This window comes from Lissotriton vulgaris, chromosome 2_1 (assembly GCF_964263255.1).
Source record: "Lissotriton vulgaris chromosome 2_1, aLisVul1.2, whole genome shotgun sequence".
Lineage (NCBI taxonomy): Eukaryota > Metazoa > Chordata > Amphibia > Caudata > Salamandridae > Lissotriton > Lissotriton vulgaris.
In genome coordinates this window covers 1943159793-1943179389 of record NC_141687.1, presented here as the reverse complement: position 1 = coordinate 1943179389, position 19597 = coordinate 1943159793, and the positions used below count along the sequence as shown (strand labels likewise).

The following is a 19597-nucleotide window of genomic DNA, read 5'->3' as shown; positions in this document are numbered from 1 at the left end:
CCGCCCTTAACAGGATCAAACAGGCAGCTGTCCTGGTCGTCTCCGCCCTTGGCCTCAACGCCCGGGCTGAGACGCCCTAATCGTGGCCTTTTTTATAGCCCTAGTAATCAGGTGACCCCTTCAGCCAATAGGAACCCTAGCCCTAACACTATCCAATCACAACACTAGCCCTAAAATCTAGAACCAATAGGAGACCAGGACCGTACAGCCACTATTCGCCCTGGTCCAAGCACCCAATAAGTTCAAAAACACTGATCTCTACGTCCAATAAAGGCCCTAGCCCTACCAGTAGTCCCAACCCAAGTCTAAACAGCCAACGGCACAGGTAGCCCTAGTCTCTGCCAATAGAAAGCCTAACCCTACCCTTAGTCCCAAAACTAGTCGAGCAACCAATCACACCAGAAGCCCTAGTCACTACTTCCAATTAAAGGTCTAACCCCAGCCCTAGTCCCACCCTACTCCCAACAACCAATAACATAGGAAGCCCTAGTCCCTACCTCCAATAGAAATCCTAACCCTAGCCCCAACCCTACAATGATTGAATCACAGACCCAGAAACCAATAAGAACCCTCAAATACCCAACCAATGAGAACATCAACCCTAATCCAATAGAAACAACATATACAACCACCAATCAGTGTACACATGTACCAACCACTAGCAGACCATATAATGTCCCAGGCACCTCAGACAAGGTTTGCTGGCCAGTGAGTTGGAAGCTGCTTATCCTGTTCAGAATCTCCTAGGAGACGGACAGGCTCAATCCACACGTTACTCCCTCTGCTGGCCAAAAAACGAAGTGCACAGGCCATATTAAACACAGTTTAAACAGCTCACAGAAGCCCCTCTGATGTAGAATATCCTTGTTGCAGGGAGGCAGGGGGCTGGTTTTACTGCAATGGTGGCTGGGGTGCACTGTTTTAACATATAGGTCTTAGCACAGAGCAAAGGAGAAATTTGGAGGGAAAACCGATTTCTCACAAATAAATGAGAGGGATAAACTACAGAGGCTGGACTTCAAATCCCACAATTCAACACGTTAACATGGGAGCTCTCATGGGCAGGGAAAAACCACAAGTTTAAAACACAAAACAGGTGATCAAATAGGCAATCATAGGCAGGTCAAGCCTACAATTTTAAACTGTAACTACCACAGGCAAAGACAGTAATCACAGATAGGCAAAATAGTTTTTTAAACAACTTTTTGTTTTGGGGAAAAAACAGCACTAGTCTGTCTCCTTACCACTTCCTGGACTCTGCGCACTGCAGTCTGGGGCACATGTAGGCTGCAACTCACAAGATGGAGGAGAATGATTTGGGGTGCACCCAGCCAGGCCTTAAGGGGCCTGGGCAGGTGTTAGAGGAGGGCTCAGACTTGCCTGGTAGCTGAATAGCCAATGGACTGCTGGCCTTCGGAGCTGCTTTTCCTGTTCAGAATCTCCTAGGAGACAGACAGGCTCAATCCACACTTTACTCCCTCTGCTGGCCATAAAACGAAGTGCACAGACCCTAGTAAACACAGTTTAAACAGTTAACAGAAGCCGCCTCTGATGTAGAATACCCCTGTAGCGAGGGGTGGAAGGCGGGGGGGGCTGGTTTTACTGGCTTGTGAACACAAAATGGTGGCTGGGGGTGCACTGTTTTAACATAAAGGTCTTAGCACAGAGCAAAGGAAAAATTTAGAGGGCAAACCGTTTTTTCACCAAGCAATGAGAGGGATAAACATCAGAGGTTGGACTTCAAATCCCACAATTCAACATGTTAAATGGGAGCTATCATGGGCAGGGAAAAACCACCAGTTTAAAACACAAAGGTGGTAAAATAGGCAATCACAGGCAGGTCAAAACTACAATTTTAAACTGTACCAACCACAGGCAAAGAAAGTAATCACAGAAAGGGAAAATCTTTTTTTATTTGTTAATTAATTAACGGAAAATCGTTTTTAAACAACTTTTTGTTTTGGGAAGAGACAGCACTAGTCTGTCTCCTTACCACTTCCTGGATTCTGCTCACAGCAGTCTGGGGCACAGGTAGGCTGCAACTCACAAGATGGAGGAGAATGATTTGGGGTGCACCCAGCAAGGCCTTAAGGGGCCTGGGCAGGTGTGAGAGGAGGGCTCAGACTTGCCTGGTAGCTGAATAGCCAATGGTCTGCTGGCCTTGGGGTGGGGGCTGGGAGCTGCTGTTCCTGTTCAGAATCTCCTAGGAGACAGACCGGCTCAATCCACACTTTGGACTACTGCAGGTAAAGGCCTCACTAACTTGAATTCTAACAATACTGTTTGAATAAAACTGTACTCCCTCTGCTGGCCAAAAAACGAAGTGCACAGGCCCTAGTAAACACAGGTCCTGTATGAAAATGCAAGCATACTGGCCCGCAGTGACAAGAGACCTCTGAGTGGTTAGGGTGGGCAATTCCCCTCTCCCCCCTTCGGATTCATCTCGGAATATCGGAGTGCACGGGGAGCACTAAGTCAGGAAAGGCTTCCTGAGTACGGCCCTTCTTGTTGCAAAGCGTGAAATTGCAGCAAGGTGGCAGAATACTCTACCCCCACCATTACACAGTGACGCCGTAGAGTAGATTGGTGTGCCCAGCAGGAGAGGGCGATGTTTGAAGGCGAGGTGGAAGTGACTGAGCCTTGGACTCATTTTATTCAATTTGCCACACCTGGGAGACTAATCTTTTTTTCGTGTATATGCTCTGACTTTCATAGTTGCAACTTGTACCTGTGAGATCGCATGCTAAATCCATACCTTGTTTTCTGTTGGCCACCTCGAGGCTATTAAAACCAAAAAAAAAATGTTTGTACAAAAAACAACCTGGTAATTCAAAAGGCCTCAGGTGTTGGCATATTGTAACGAGGTGTTTAACACTCCCAGACTGACCTGTTAAATTGGTATAGCACTGCCCACCCTATTTCCTTCCATTGCAGCGTTTATTTCATTTTAGCGTTTTTAAGCCGGCAGCTTCTGTGAACTTGCCTTTATACTCCCTTACCGAGGGTATATATTTCACCCTCCATATTTGTACCTAGATCATACCAAACCACATTTTGCAAATCAAACTACTCTTTCGTACATACACCCTCTAGTTTTCAAAACTTCTAGAGATTCCTTATGTAGTCCTACCGTAATAGAGCAGGCAGGGAAACTAGGGCACAGACTCTCTGCACCAAACCTTATTAGTAGCAGCATATTCGGCCCCATAATATCTCTGCTCCGTTTCCAGAGAGGATTTTATGCTCTTTATGCCCTCTATCTTCCCATGCACTCTCTCATGCTGGATCCCAGTAAATTAACCCCCCCTTTTGCTTTGTTTCTTTCAACCTTCCGAGGATATCAATTTTTCAGTCCTGTCGTTTAATCGGCAGGTAATTTTTAGCATGGCACAAAATGTGTGTCTATGCATAGCACATCCTAGCATCAAGTACAGGGAACAGCATATAACGGTGTCAAAAATCTGTTTTCTGACTTGGATATGTTGTGGGATGACTGTTACTCTCTGTCTTTTTCTCCTCATCTCCCTCTTTCGGTCTTTTTTTTCTGTGTGCATTCTGTTCTTCGAAGGACCGGGTAAGATACTAGGAAACTAAAATCTTGTATGTGTGGAACGTCATTAAAACTATGGTACATGCATTGAGTGTAGGTAAACGAAGCTATGTTTTTGCTTTCAGCTTGGTGGAGATGGGCATTCTTCAGTAGAAGATGCTTTCACTACGATGGAGCTATACCGGCTTGTGCAAGATCAGTGGGAGCAAGAGCTCAGTGCTAGTCTGTGGCCCAGTCACTCTTTCCAGACAACAGGAGATGCCTCGGATAATGAACAGTTCATGGACGACAAGTACTGGCCAGAAGAGTTCAATGAAAACTACACCTAAAGAGTATGCTTGCAAAGGTGGAAGACTTTAGTTGCGATGTTCCAGATTATTTTAAATGTGCACACAAACCAGTTATCGTATTATGGAGTTCTTTCAAAACCTGCGTTGCTCTAATTGCTGTAACCACTATAACCCAAAGAAAAGCTGCTACTCTCTTACCAAAGAATTCCACTTTGTTAAATGGGTTACTTCTTACAGCCCTTGCCTTATGTCTGCTGAACGATAGGGTTAAAGTACTCTAATTTTGAACCTTTTTAAACAACCTTATGTCAGTCACTTTAATGAAACACATTGTATATGGTGTTTTTGTATGTTCTGGGCATTAGTATTACATATTTTTATTTTACCTAATTCCTCTGTTGCATGCATACATTTTCTGTAATTTGTGAGTGAATTGCTTTCAAACTGGCTGGCTCGGTTTTTATTTGTGAGTAAGCAAATATATACTGCTTGTGATTTCCTATTTGCCCATAACTTCCCTAAAGTATAATTTAATAATATTAATACTATTTATTTTATATAAATACCCAAAATCTTATGCTTTTTTCTAGGTTTACACATAAAGTGCTGTATTTCATCAGCAAATGTAAATTAGCTTTTTCTTTCCGAATAATAGTAGAAATAAAGGGAGAGCGAGAGAGTGCTCAAATCACAGAAGTCTCTTAATCTTAAACAAGCTGTCAAGAGAATGCGGACCCAATGAAAAAAAAAAAGAAGCAAGTGGTCCTTGATAAACAAATGGTGAAAGGAGAACTCTAAAATCCGTAGCGCCGACAAAAGAATTTTTTTTTTCTGTTCTGACGACTTTAGTCGTTTTTCTCATATATGTTTAGTTTAAATTTAAAGCGCAGAGGAGCTATGTAAATTCGTCTTTGAAAAACAATGTCAAACACTGTGGTGAGAAATTTCACAAACAGATAATTTTGCTTTTCGACCGCTTGCTATGAAATACCACCTTTTCTTTGTAGGCCTGCTGGAGTCCACATGCATTAGTCTTCATATTTATCGAAAAAGAGTTTGCCCCTTTTCTTTGCACTTTTTTCATATAAGTGTGAATAGATTTATCTGGAAAATTATAGTACTCTAGAATGAATAGTCGTTAATGGCCACCTTAGACGGTCAAATTGGCAACTGCTTATGTACAGGATCAAACCCACTCATGACCTTTATAAGAAGTGCACCAACTAATGTGATTCATAAAATGTGTAGAGTGCGCTCCACATAGCCGGGTATAATCTTTGGTTAAGTAATATTTCTCATACATTCCCGGTATTCGAAGTACTTCTTCAAAATTAGTGTTTACTGAGGATAGGTCTGACTTATCAAAAAAGTGAAGACACGAAGGTATTGGCTATACATATCAAAAAAAGAAAAAATGGTTTGTTTCAACAGAGAATGGTTCTCTGGTTAAGAGCACGATGCTGTTGTCATTTATTTACAGCTTTGATTTGTTTTCATTTTAAACAGTAAATAATTGCCACAGTCAACATTGCAAACTCTCGAATATTTTTAGCGCGCTTGATAACAATAGATAGTACAAAGTGTTTACTAAACACCTAATATATTATTGTACAGTGTGCATCTGCTCCCTATGTAAAGCCATTGTTTCATTGCTGTGAATAGTTTTAAGAATGTGCTGCTGTGAAATATATACAAATAACACCAACCATTCTTTGTACATTAAAGGTACACTGTTAAACTGCACACGCTATTTCATTGTGTGAGGGGAAATTTATGATTCCAAAGCCAGTGCTTTCACAACCACACTCGCTCTTACTATTTACTTGTAGGAGTATTATTAATAAAGTATCTTTGGAATGTTTAAAGTCATACAAAATTATGTCTGGCATTTCAAAGGTGTCACGTGGGCTGCATCTGCAGGTTAGCTTGATTTTTTTTTTTGAGGGTGAGGTTTTTTGCTTGCTGTTTTGAATGACTTTATATAATAGCTCTTAAATGTAATCTATTTATTTGAATGATTACCTCAACTCTTTCATTTATTATGGTAACAATTTGCATTTATATCCTTGGCCTGTACCCCCCACTAGTATTGTGCGACATGGATGTGGTTCAAATTCTATGCATGGATAATTCTCTATTGCTTTGATGCAGTCCACAAAATCGCCTCTGTAAAATGGTTCTAGCATTACACTATAAAATCAAACTTTTAAATGCCAGTCTGGCAAAGTCTAAAATGGTAATGTTTCCACTTTGAAACCATGCCAAAATAAATAGGGCGTTATTTCATTCTGAAATATATATATGGCTGGCTGTGTTATTAGTATAATGTGCATGCATGCAATACATTAATACAGTACAATCTCAATGGTAGTATAAAATGTTGTTTTTACTTGATGTCTTGCATAATGAAGATATTTATTGTGGGCTGGGGTTTCTGCATATGGCACTCCAGAGCTGAATGGTTTACACCAACAACACATTTTGTAGTCTACAAACTGATCATAAAATTCAATATCGATCAGTTTTAAAGGCTTGTATAAAAACAAGCGATTTTTTTTTCCTAAATGAAAACCCTAGATCTGTAAAATACCTTATTTTTCATGTCAGGATTTAAGTTAATTAGGTTTTTTTTATTTTCTTCAAAAAGGCACAAAAAATGCAAAAATGTTTTTCCCTATGCCCTACATAAGAGTACCAAAACGTCTACCGGACTACTGACGTACAACAGTACCCATGTTAAAAATGTGTGTCACAGAAGAAGATAAATTTACTTAGTACTTAAATCCGGCCGGGCTGTGTTCTTTATTTTCATCTCTCAACGTGTGTGATTCTTTGTAAATACCCTGTTAAATATGGCTGACCTATAATAGTTCTGGTTAATTTTATTAATGGAGTTTTATCCATGAGGCCTCCAGTTTCACAGCACGTGCTTACATTGCTTAAATTTAACACCCTGCACGCTATTTTATGACAGCCTATCTTATCAAATGTATTTCAGTATGATGCTGCACAATTGTGACATTGTAAAAAATCAAATAAGTTTCAGAACGCGGCAATTAAGGATGTCTTCTCTTTCATTGTTACGTGCATTATCTCTAAGTTGGTGCCAGGTGAAAAAAGTGCTGCTAATCGTGAACATTTGTTTGCCTGTATTTAAGAGAACTGTTAAAATTCAAAATACACACTGTACTTAACTCTAAATTTAAAGTAATTTTGAGCAAACCATCTAATGTGTGTACAAGCCTGTAAACTCAAAGGATTTATATATACATATACACATATATATTTATGTATAAATGTATATACATTAAATATGATCTTTACACTTGAAACAGATTTGTATCGCATTTCTTACCAAATCGTTGCCATACTGTTTAATTTTTCACCTGATAACCTAAATTTGTTGAATGGACATGGTCTAGTTGTTTAAAAAATACATTTCTTGACCTACTGTGCACAAGTTTAGCATGCTGCAGTCGCTAGAGCTATCATACTTTTATTTCCAGGCTTCATTTGAAGAAATGTCCTCCTTTCTGAAAGTAAGGGTTGCAGTGGGTAAGTTACCTCAGTTAGTATTGAGGAAGTATACATTTGTCCCTATGTAAAAATAAATAAATGGAGGTAAATGATTGAAGTTCTTGGTATTGCTCTGCTACAAATTGTACTCTAAAGAAAATTGCAAAAATCAGTTATGATTGTGGTAAAATTGTGTTTGTTAAATTAGCTGTTAGGTCTGTAATCAGAGTACTACCCCTTATAGCTGTACATAGTAGGGATGATGAGGCATGGGGTTAATGAGTACTTCTATGCAAGCTAGTTTTTGCCTCAATATAGGGGGTCACAACACCTGTTTAGGGGAAAAGAAAGATTGAAAAAGAAACTGAAAACTAAAAATGATGGATAAAATGGAAATAGAAATAAAACGAGGTTATTGCTACAGAAAGTGTGGTGCCAATCAACAAACTAAACACATTTGTAATATCATTTATATTGTAAGTCCAGTTGTAATGCAACATTTTCATTCTGGGTGCTATGCTTTGTTCAACGCTTGAGATAGATTAGATTTTTTAAATGATACATTGCGGTTACTGGGAATATTCACATAGCGATTTCAGTTTCTTTTTATTCGCATTATTCATCTAACTGAATTATTCCTTTTGTGGGGCTTTAAAGAAGTTAGATTTTGAAGTCCTGCTTAAAACTAATAAGGCTTTACTTTTTCTATATCTTTACTATATCTTTGCTGATCTAGAATACTATATCATTTTCAATATCTTTTCTGATTATTGGGTAGTCAATAACTGTAAGTCAATGACTTTCAAACTTGCAGTTAAAATCCCTAATTTATTTTTCTAAAAGGTGTGATGCACTATGTTTTTTTGATATGATGTTAGGCCCTGTTAGGAATAACCACACTTGGACTGAGGGTTGAATGAGGCTTGATTACCCTAATCGTCACGCCTCAGTACCCCTCACCTTTTCACGCATTTTAATGAGGCAGTGAGCCATGTTATTAAAGGTTCCCCTATTGGACTCTACTGACCTGTTTTAACCTCACTCACGCTCACTATTGCACTTCTTAGGTCCCTCACACACATGCACCCGTTGGCAAAAGGAATAAAAGATCTCCGCGAAAGTGCAGCACCCAGTGCTGCCTGACGGGCATTGCACCGCCAGCCTGCCGTTGGAGCAGGGTGCCAATGATGATACTGGACATTCATCGGGTGGGATGACAAAAGCCATTCAACCTTTGGTATGTGTGAGGCACCCTAGATTCCGAAAAGGGATTACTTCATTCCCTGTTTTGTCACACCCTGTAAGAGAGAGGTTCTATTGAGTTACTTCAGTTAATCACGTTGGGGAACTTTGTACAACATTTTGTTGTTTTTCATGATGTTAGGCCCGTCTTTGTTCTTGGTTTGCCCTCTAAATGTTTTAGTGCCTATGAATGGAAGAGCTCAGTTTCAAAACAAATTATTTAATGCTACACCAAGTACATTCTTCAGGTTACTGGATAAGTGTAGTCGACATCAGCATGTACTTCGTGAACGCCCACTATCAGTTGACATTACTGTCATTCTTAACGTAATAATTCTAGTAAATGGACCCTCTTTGCAGGGTTCATGCGATTGATCTTGTGATTCGGGCAGAGTTTTTGGGAAGTTTGATAAGTTATCAGAAACCTTATACAAAATCATCTGCAGCAAAAGTAAAACCGCAGATTAGTTGTCCACTCACAAAATATATATAATATTCCCTTACGACAATCCCTCTTTCGGATCAAATTTAGGCGCACATCAGGGGTAATATTCTTTTCTTAGTTTATTTCCGCAAACAAAAAACACAGACGCGTTTCGGCTTCGCGCCTTCATTGTAAAAAAAAAATATATATATATATATCGATTCCAACTCCTACCTGTCGGTCCTGGATGCCATCGTCGATACAGGTACAGACCACAAAGAAAGCGTTTTAATTGAATGCAAAAGGTGGTTTATTGACCCCTCGTCTCCAGCATGACGCGTTTCGGCTACGTCACTGTAGCCTTGTTCACATGACATAAGGAACCAATAGCAGTGTTAAAATACTGTGTGCAATCAGTGGCTGGGCGTTTACAGCGCATATACATAGACAACACATTTGAAGAAAGTGCATTCATGTCCGATGTGGTAGTTAAATAACACCATATTTCAATTAATTTGATAAATAACACATTTCATAATTACCAAATTAAACATTATTACTATTCAGTGGGATGTCATACATCAGAATAAAACCACATTTGAAAGGAAATACGTTAAAATATCCGACCACACCGGATTATTAAAGAATGTGCAGCAAGCTAAAATTGCATATATCTCAAAACACAGTTCATGTTCAATGCTGTAGCGCTGAAATGTAAAATAACCCAGACACAGACTGAAAGTGCTAGTGCAAAAAATATGTACAGGTGCAAATTGGTGCATAGTGCAAAATTGTAGTGAACTGGGAAACGGATATGAAATCACCATATCACATCACCAAGTTTAAAAGTGTATAAATAAATAGCAGGGAAACATTAGAAGAAAACATGTTCAGAATCATTATAATGGTGATCCACATGTTCTAGTACTCCGTTAAGGGGCAATACAGTACAAGGATATTCATATGACCAAAATTAAATATGATGGCATATACGACTAGAATATTGTGGCGTAGTGCCCCATTGTGTCTGATGATGCTGCTACTTTGAGGCAAATTCCCCACTAGTGTCCCTAATCTATCTAAGGCTGCTTTACAATTTGATATACCTATTAAGGATCAAACTCACAAGATGGGGAAACTCACGACAAGGGCAACCAGATTGACATATGAAAGTTCAACTTACAGTGACATTAATATCTGATACCATGGAGTTTGAAGTCATACCACAGGGTGAAGAAGCCAGCATGGATGCACTATCCCAAAGTCTACTTAAAAAGGATTTTTGAAAAAAGATTTATCCAACTGGACTATGATATAACATTACAGGAAACAGTGCAAGTCTTCCCCTGTGTTTATCCCATTAGGGATCCTGGTATCAAGAAGTAAGATATATTTACTTTTCAGCTGTCTGAGTTGTCTTTCTCTTTTGGCGCCCCTGATGTTTTTGGGTACCGCATCAATGATGAAATATTTTAAATCATTCAAATTTCTTTTGTGGACTAGTTCAAAGTGGCGCGCAACTGGATAACTCTCATCTGAGTTAACGATCGCTCTAATGTGCTGGAGGATACGATTAAAAGCCTGTAATTTAGTACTACCAATGTACTTGAGCCCACAAGTACATTGAAGTACATACACCGCAAAATCAGTGCGGCAGGTGTAATGTGCTTTAATCTGTATAGGCTTAGGATCAAATGCAGAGTGATACTCTTTGGTATTGATGCCGAACTTACATGCTCTGCAAGAGATACATTTATAAAAAAACAGATAAAATCTGTTGAACGCCTCACTTTGGCAGATCTCTAAATCAGACTCCGAGCTGCAGATCCTACGCATCCTCAGGAACTCCCCATAGGGGATGCTCCTGATAAAATGACCCAGATGTGAACTGCTAGCGTGCAGGATTGCTTTGCCTGCTGTTGATTTTCTGTGGAGCCGTGTCTGAATCTTGTTATCTCTGATTTATATTTCTACATCCAGAAATTGGATCTGACTAGTACTGATTTGGGATGTAAATTGCAAATTGAGATCGTTCTCATTGATCCTGTTAACAAAATCAATAGCGGACTCTTGTGTGCCTCTCCAAATCATACAGATGTCGTCAATAAAACGCCAAAAGTGAACTATTTTGTCAGAAAAAAGGATATTGAGTGATCCTCGGAGGACATGCTCCTCCCACCACCCTACATGTAAACATGCATAGGTGGGGTAGAAGCATGCCCCCATAGCCACTCCTCTCAGTTGCTGATATACTTCCCTGTTGAACAAGAAATAATTATTGTATTGTTCAAACAAAGTTCTTTCAATCTGAGCAACATGACATTGTGTTGACTATGAGCAATGCTACGTTTCCCCAAAAAATACTTCACGGTGTTAAGCCCATCTGTATGTAAAATGCTGGTATATAACGAGCTAATATCCAAAGCAATGAACACAAAATCACTTTCCCATTCAATACCACTTATTTTGGAAAGGAAGTGTCCAGTATCTTTAATGAACGAAGGTAGTGCTTCCACATGATCATGTAGAAAATGGTCCACATATTTAGAAATGGATTCTAATAAGCTACCCTGGGCTGAGATGATGGGTCGCCCAGGTACTGGAGTGCTCTGCTTATGGATCTTGGGAATGAGGTAAAAGGAGGGCGTGACCGGATAATCATTTTTCAGAAATGTATGTTCTTGCTTGCTTAACAGGCCTTCACGCTTCCATTGGTTCAGTTCCCTATGTATAGTCTATTTTAAGCATTTGATATCATTGAAACTTCCTTTTCTATAGCAGGTCACATCACTCAAATGACGCTGTGCCTCCTCCATATATAGGGTCCGGGGCCAGATGACTGTATTGCCCCCCTTATCAGCTTTGTTAATTATCAGATAGGAATCACTTCTCAATTTCTTCATCAGGTTACAGTACTGTTTTTCCATGTACCTGATTCGTTTGGCTTTCCTAGATACTTTGTATTGTAGTCCTTTCAGATCCTCAACTACAATGTCTCAGAAAGCATCTATATTGTCTTTTGGCATTATTAGACAAAACGTGGAAGGGGATTTAAATTGGGTGACACATAGTTGATTCATTGTTATGCCCATGTGTAAGAATTTCTCTTGAGTGGTACCCGCTTCGAACTCCTCCTTCAAAGCCAACTCCTGAGCCACTCTGAGAACTTTCACATCTGATACTTGCAAAATATTGGAGGGTTGAGATTTCCCACCTCTTAGTCCTTTGCAGTCCTTAATAGTTTTTCCAATTTTTTCAATTTGCCTTTCAAATCAATGGCAGCATCATTAGTTTTAGTTGTGTCCGTTCTAGCCTATAGTGCCGGTAAAATAACAAACATGGTGTCCGCCAATGCTTCCCGGTTCCTCAAGATCTCTGCTGGTGTAGACATATTCTATGGGGCAATAAACCAATAACTTTGTGATTCGGGCAGAGCTTTTCGGAAGTTTGATAAGTTTTCAGAAACCTTATACAAAATCATCTGCAGCAAAAGTAAAACCGCAGATTAGTTGTCCACTCACAATATATATATATATATATATATATATATATATACGACATTCCCTCTTTCGGATCAAATTTAGGCGCACATCAGGGGTAATATTATTTTCTTAGTTTATTTCCGCAAACAAAAAACACACCCGACAGACGCGTTTCAGCTTCGCGCCTTCTTCAATGTGTAAAATTATATATATGTTTTTTTTTTTTTTACAATTTCTATTGTTTTTTCATATTTAACGGTTGAAGAATATCAGCGGTATCCAACACACCAGATTCCTGGGGCATATCCATATATTATGGATGTAGGTTTCTGTTCAGTAACTCCTACTCAGGCACAAATAGGCAGTAGCCCTATTAAACTTCAGCAAAATTATGTGAGTCCCATATACCTGAAGGATGTATTAACTTTTCTAAAGCCAGAAGGGCTTGACACCTCTCTGGTTAATAAAAATTAAAATTACAAGTTCAGATCCGTTGGGGAGTCGATGTCATCCTCCTATCTTGGACAGCGTTTTTCCAGTGTATATGGGAAGTTAACAAAACTCTTCTGTGTCATTGAGATGGCCTTTTTTCGGTAAACACTCTACTAACATCCCTTAGTCTACAGGTATGCCATCCTGAACCTCCCTCTTAAGATCTTCATTCTGTTTTTAGAGCATTTCTGAGTTTTCATATTCCCTGGTCCACCAGCTTCTAATGTTATCTACTTCAGTGCGCAGCTCAATGGAGCTATCGGGGACATGTCTAAATCAGATGGTGAAGGGAAAAAACACATCTATTACTGAGTCTGTGTTCTGGTGCACTGTGCCTTTCAGTGAGAGGAATCACAATTTACCTTGAAACCTTAACTTCTTCAGAGGAAACAACTTGTATGAATCCGAACCAACACTGTATTGCAGGAGTGTGGAAAGCTTTAGAATGTAGCATTCCATATTGCAAACCAATTTTTACTGATAAGTAACATTTTCTTTTTTTCTCTGAGCATTTCTAGGGTGTTTGTATCCAAACAATTTCAGAGTGTCAGTCCATACCCACCTTGAGCTTGACTAAACAAGTGCATCCTTTCTTAGAACATATATCCATGGTCTGGCATGAAGCCACCAGCCCATAAAGAGGGTGATAGTTGACTCATTAAAGGAAATGAAAGCTTATGCTAGTCCGGAACATCAATTTTAAATGTATTTATATAGGGCCTGAATCGACCCCATGAGGAGTATCTCTGTGCTTCGGATGGGCAGCAGGAGTGTATTGCTCCTTCAGCTGAGTCAGAGATAGAAAAGAGTGGTCTTAAGCAACTTCCTAAATTGTAGGTGGTCAGGACATTGTCTCATGTGCCGGGGGAGCTCGTTCCAGTAGGGGGGGCCAAGATAGGAGTATGCTTTCCCCCAAGTCTCAAGTAGATGTTTGGAGCCCGAGCGGAGAGACCTGGGCGGAAGGTAGGGTGTGAATTTGTCTGACAGATAAGTGGGACCAAGATTGAATAGTGCCTAATGGATGGTACAGCAAACTTTAAATTTTACCCGTTGGCGTATTGGGAGCCAGTGAAGCTGCAATAGAAAAGGACGAGAAGCAGTCCTAGGGGGTGCGTTAAGGAATAGTTGCGCCGCGGTATTCTGGACTACCTGCAGTTTGCTGAGCGAATTCTCTTTAGCAGAGATAGGCAGACCATTGCAGTAGTCTAGACGGCTTAATATAAGTGCCTTAGTCAGGGTCTTCCGAGTTGAATCGGGAAGCGCAGGGAAGTTGGGTAGTCACTCTTATTTTCTATTTTATAAAGTGTTCACTGATAGTTGAGATCTGTATCCTTTGATGCACAAAAGTGGCACTTGCTATTCTTTTTTTGAATTCATATCCTTTTTATTGAAAAAAGAAAAATGAAAAAGAGAAAACGAAAAGAAAGCAAAAAACAATGCATACAGGTACATTGAATCATATAATGAGTGACATACATAGTTTCAGCAAAATCATACCAAATAAAAGCAGGTTAATACATAATTACATAATTTACATAGAGATGTATATCACAAAATCAGAGTGCGACAGCCAAATCAGCAAATGCTACACAAACGTATACCGTTGCATATACAATGTACCTATCCAGGGCCCTGGATCTACAGTATCTATGCATGTCCCACAGTTTGAGTATCAAGTGAGAGTAGTACCGTTAAGGTGATGATTTGCCCACGAACCCCCGCAGAGTCCATGGTAGGTTAACACGAAGTATACAATGCTTAGTGGACTATACCTCACAATCAGGTGTTTATATTTACTTACATTGTCTCACGAGGATCAAATGAAAAAGAGGAAGCATCAAGAAATTTCCAGAGTTTCTTATGAGAAGCGTGCCATGGGGAGAAATATAGGGCAGGGTTATCCGCTCCTCTTAAAAAGGATAGCCAATCTTGCCACGTCTTGGAGGACACCTCGGAAACGTTCTTCCACTTACATAACACTACTTTACAAGCCAGGGTGAGCAGTAGATCAAGGAGTTGGCGGTCATTATCATTGACCAGATTCGGATTCGGCGTTTTCAGTGCCGATTGAACGGAGGGCAGAGAAGGCAGGAGTAGATCTTCCGGCCACCACGCTCAGGGCCCAGTAAGCGGTCTAGTTGGAGGTGGGAGGGGACTACAAAGAAGCATGGTGGGCAGGACGCGCAGCGGATGCGCGCTGCTGGCGCGCCAAAGGCAAGCCCGTATGCGCCTGGGCGACGCCAGACATGCTGGTGGTTTGGGAAAGGGGGTGCTGGCCTATACCAGAGTATTTACAACAAGGGGTGGTGAGGGACAGAGTCTCTGAATTAAGCAGAAAGCTCTCACCCAGTCAAGAGATCAGGGCTAGATCCAACACCGTTTTTTAGCTCACTGCACCATCCCAGTTTCAGAACCTGGCTGTATGCAAATTAGTCTGTTCCTGTCCCAGTGCATGATGGGAACAGGGCAAACCAAACTACAAAAGCCAATTCTTACACTGGGAAAGAAACAAGCTCCCGGGGACCGGTTTCTGGCATTACAGCCGTCTTTGGCCCGGTTTGCTTGAATCCTGATGGTGCAATGAGCAAGGGTCTCACATCTGAGAATACCCTTCCACGCTTAGGGTGGACAAAAATATTTACAACAAGGGGTGGTGAGGGACAGAGTCTCTGAATTAAGCAGAAAGCTCTCACCCAGTCAAGAGATCAGGGCTAGATCCAACACCGTTTTTTAGCTCACTGCACCATCCCAGTTTCAGAACCTGGCTGTATGCAAATTAGTCTGTTCCTGTCCCAGTGCATGATGGGAGCAGGGCAAACCAAACTACAAAAGCCAATTCTTACACTGGGAAGGAAACAAGCTCCCGGGGACCAGACACTGTGTTCATCACCACCCCCTTTTCTAAATCGTTTTTGGCCACTATAGGTGTGGCAGGGTATACTCAGACATGAGTCCCTTTCTCACTGCTCCATCAGGATTCAAGCAAGCCGGGCCGAAGACGGCTGAAATGCCAGAAACCGGTCCCCGGTAGCTTGTCTCCTTTCTGGTGAAGAATTGGCTTGGTAGTTTAGCCTGCCCTGTTCCCATGATGCACTGGGCCAGGGACAGACTGATTTGCATATAGCCAGGTTCTGAGCCGGGGTGGGGCAGTGAGATAAATAACGGTGATGGATCAAGCCCTGATCTTTGGACTGGGTAAGAGTGGTCTGCTCAATTCAGACACTCTGTTCATCACCACCCCCTGTTCTAAATCGGCCTATACCAGAGAGCACCTGCGGACCCTTGGCCTGCAGTCTAACCCTTGCTGTCCGCGCTTGGGAGAGGGTATGGAAGGGCCTTTCTGCTGCTGCAATTGTGGCTTTGACTCCAGTCCCTACTATTCTCCACCACCCCTGCCCCAAAAAAAGCCCACCTTAAGAATCGTACTACTCCATGTCCGCTCCATGGTTAGACACTAATGGAGATTTATGACCTCATCGAAGATGAAGCTCCCAATGTGCTTTTTAGAACAGAATCCTGGCTAACTGACGATACGGTGGCCGAGCCCGGCCAGCATCCTGACACTAAATAGGGAGACTAGGGCGGGGGGGGGGGGGGGTAATAGCCATCATCTTCAGGTCTAGGTTCCAATGTTCTTTTGTCAGAGAGGTCGTAGCGGGGTGCGAATGCGCTAGTTTTGTTTTTTCCGCTAGCACGCATTTCTCCCTCGCTAGTCTCTTAGTCTATCGCCTCCCAGAACCAGCCGCAGAATTCAAATCAGCCATCGCCGAGGCCTTGAGCTCCCTGGCTTTGGCCTCGGCTAATTTCACTCTTTTCGGGGATCTTAATTTACACTTCGATCTCCCTTCAGTCCCTGAAATTGGCAGTTTACGTGCCGACCTCGCTGCCTGCCAATTGAGACAGTTGGTGGTGGGGGCTACCCACACTGCTGGACACCTGTTAGATCCTGTCTTCTCTAATATTCTGGGGATCACAGCCAAGGCGCCCAGCCCAGTATGTTGGTCAGATCATTTTTTAGTGTCTCTCTCTCCGCTTCCTGTCGTACTCCCCAGAGCTAATCTGAAGTCTACTCTTAGACGCTGTTGGCACAAACTTAGGTTGGATGATCTACTTGCCGCCTTAGAGGCCTGTCCTCTAACGTTCAGCACCGACCCGGAACAATCGTATAAAACATTCTGCGACTGGCTTATACGTGCTCTAGATTCCCTGATCCCGGCGAAGCAGTCCATCGGTCGCTGCTCTAGCTCCAACCCCTGGTACAATGACTCTCTCGCTAGTATGCGAAGTACCTGTAAAAAACTTGAACGGGCTTGGAGAAAGAATTATGACCTGGGGGCGAAAAAGCGGTACCAGGATGGGATCAAAGTTTACCATAAGGCTATACACCTGGCACGTGCAGCCCACCTCACCAATGAGATTAAGTCCAGCAAAAATCCCCCCAAATGCATCTTCAAAATATTGAGCGACCTTAAAAACAGGAAAAAAAACCCTGTCCACACATTCACGTCTGGCGAACAGTGTGAAGTACTGGCCAAATTCTTTGTCCAGAAAGTGGAAGCCATTTATAAATCTTTCCCCAGCTGCCCCTGTTGCATCTCTTCCTGCTACCACTCTATTGGCAATACCTGCTATTACTCAGGACGAGCTCCTCGCTCTAAGCACTAGGGTCAAATCAGGGTCCCCTCTAGAGCCTATGCGGCCGGCTCTCTTTAAGGACTGCCTTCCGGTCCTTCTCGATCCCTTATGCCAAATGATCAATTCCTCCTTCACCTCGGCGGTGGTACTTCAGTCATGGAAGCTAGCTAGGCTGGTCCCCCTGCTGAAAAAGCCCTCCCTCGACCCCACTAAGCCTGAAAATTTCAGACCAATATCCCTCCTTCCCTGGGTCGCCAAAGTTGCGGAGGCCCACACCAATAACATCCTCTCAGGCTTCCTGAATAGCAACAGCATCCTTGACCACCCACAGACGGGCTTTTGCCCCGGTCATAGCACCGAGACTGCACTATTGGCGGTATGCGAACACCTGCGGACCATCCTGGATGATGGTCAAACAGCGACGCTGATTTTGCTCGATCTCAGCGCTGCGTTTGATACCGTATCTCAACAGATCCTACTGCGCCGCCTAGAGGAGGCGGAGGTAGTGGGTCTGGCCCTGGACTGGTTTAGCTCTTTCCTTTCTGACGGGGCGTTTCAGGTTACAGCTCCTCCCTTCCTCTCCCATGTCCATCCAAGCAAGCAGGGGGTCCCTCAGGGTTCTGCCTTAAGTCCGTGCTTGTCCAGTCTCTACGTCCAACCTTTGGCGACAGTAGCTCATGACCACGGCCTGACCCTGGTTTCCTACGCCGATGACACGCAACTGGTGGTGGCCCTCTCGGGCGGCTGCGATCTGGGCCCCTTGCGGTTTCGAACCGGGCTTGAGGCGATTGCGCACTGGATGACCGCCAATTGCCTGCAACTTAATGCTAGCAAATCAGAGGTGCTGCTGGTGGGGAAAAACAAAGAGCTCTGGTGCACTCAGTGGTGGCCTACATCCATTGGTGGCCTACATCCATTGGCAGTGCCCCTACCCCGAAGTCAGTGGTAAAAAATCTAAGGATCTGGCTCGACTCTACACTTGGGGTTCCAGGAGCACACAAAAAAGGTGGCTGGCACCTGTTTCACACTCTTACGCGGTCTCCGCCCCATTTTGAAGTTCTTCGATCCAGCTACACACCAGCTGATCATTCAGGCTACTATTCTGTCGCGAATAGACTATGCCAACTCATTGATGTTAGGCGCCAATAAGGTGGAGGTGAACTGCCTGCAGCGAGTCCAATACGCTGCCACACTTGTCTTGCTCAGGCTCCCTAGAACTTGCCCCACGTCGGGCGCTGTAAGGCGACTCCACTGGCTACCTGTGCCAGAAAGGATTGAATTCAGAGCGCTCTGCCTTGCCTTTTAAAATCCTTAAATTCTCATCCCCAGTGATTCTATCTAACCTGTTGATTCCATATGTCAGTAACCGCCTGTTACGCTCTGCGGAGCAGCTGTTGGCTGTGGCCCCCTGGGTGAAACGCACTAGAGCCGGGGGCAGGTCCTTCTGCTATCAGGCTGCCAAGTTGTGGAATTCTCTTCTCGCTCAGACCCGTCGCCTGGATGGCCTATTTCCCTTTCGCAAGGCCATTTAAACCCTTTTGTTCCCTGCGTACTAGTCCTGCTGCCTTTCTGATTCCGCTCTCAGCGCCGGGACGCCCCTTTGCTGGGGCAGCTGTGCGCTTTATAAAATTACCTAACATAACAGTAGGACATAAACAAATTCTCTCGCAGGCTTGATGTTAAAAATATACTCTATGCAATCAAAAATTCTTTCCCAGTATTTTCCCAGGGATGGTCAGTTAAAAAGCATGTGGGCCAGATCCCCTACCTCTGAATCACAGTTCCAACACTTAGGGCTATCTCTTGTGAAGTCTAAAAAGCTTATCTGGCGTCCAATATGTCCTGTTGAGTAACATATATTTGGTTTGTGATAGTATTGGAGAGACTTTAGTATGAATTGTGTCCCACTCAAATGTTAGACCTGTTGAATTGGGCTCCGCCTCCCATCGTGTCTCATTCCGTCTGT

General features: G+C 42.5%; 1 protein-coding gene across 1 annotated transcript in view; it reads left to right on the top strand.

The window, feature by feature from the left end:
* LOC147733526 (apoptosis-enhancing nuclease-like) overlaps positions 1-7172 on the top strand; it is an 86665-nt gene extending 79493 nt beyond the window's left edge. The window contains exon 4 of the mRNA XM_086958123.1: positions 3676-7172. Within this exon, the coding sequence (XP_086814249.1) occupies positions 3676-3879 (204 nt within the window). The 3' untranslated portion in view covers positions 3880-7172. The remainder of the gene's footprint in view (positions 1-3675) is intronic.
* The last annotated feature ends 12425 nt before the right edge of the window (positions 7173-19597 follow it).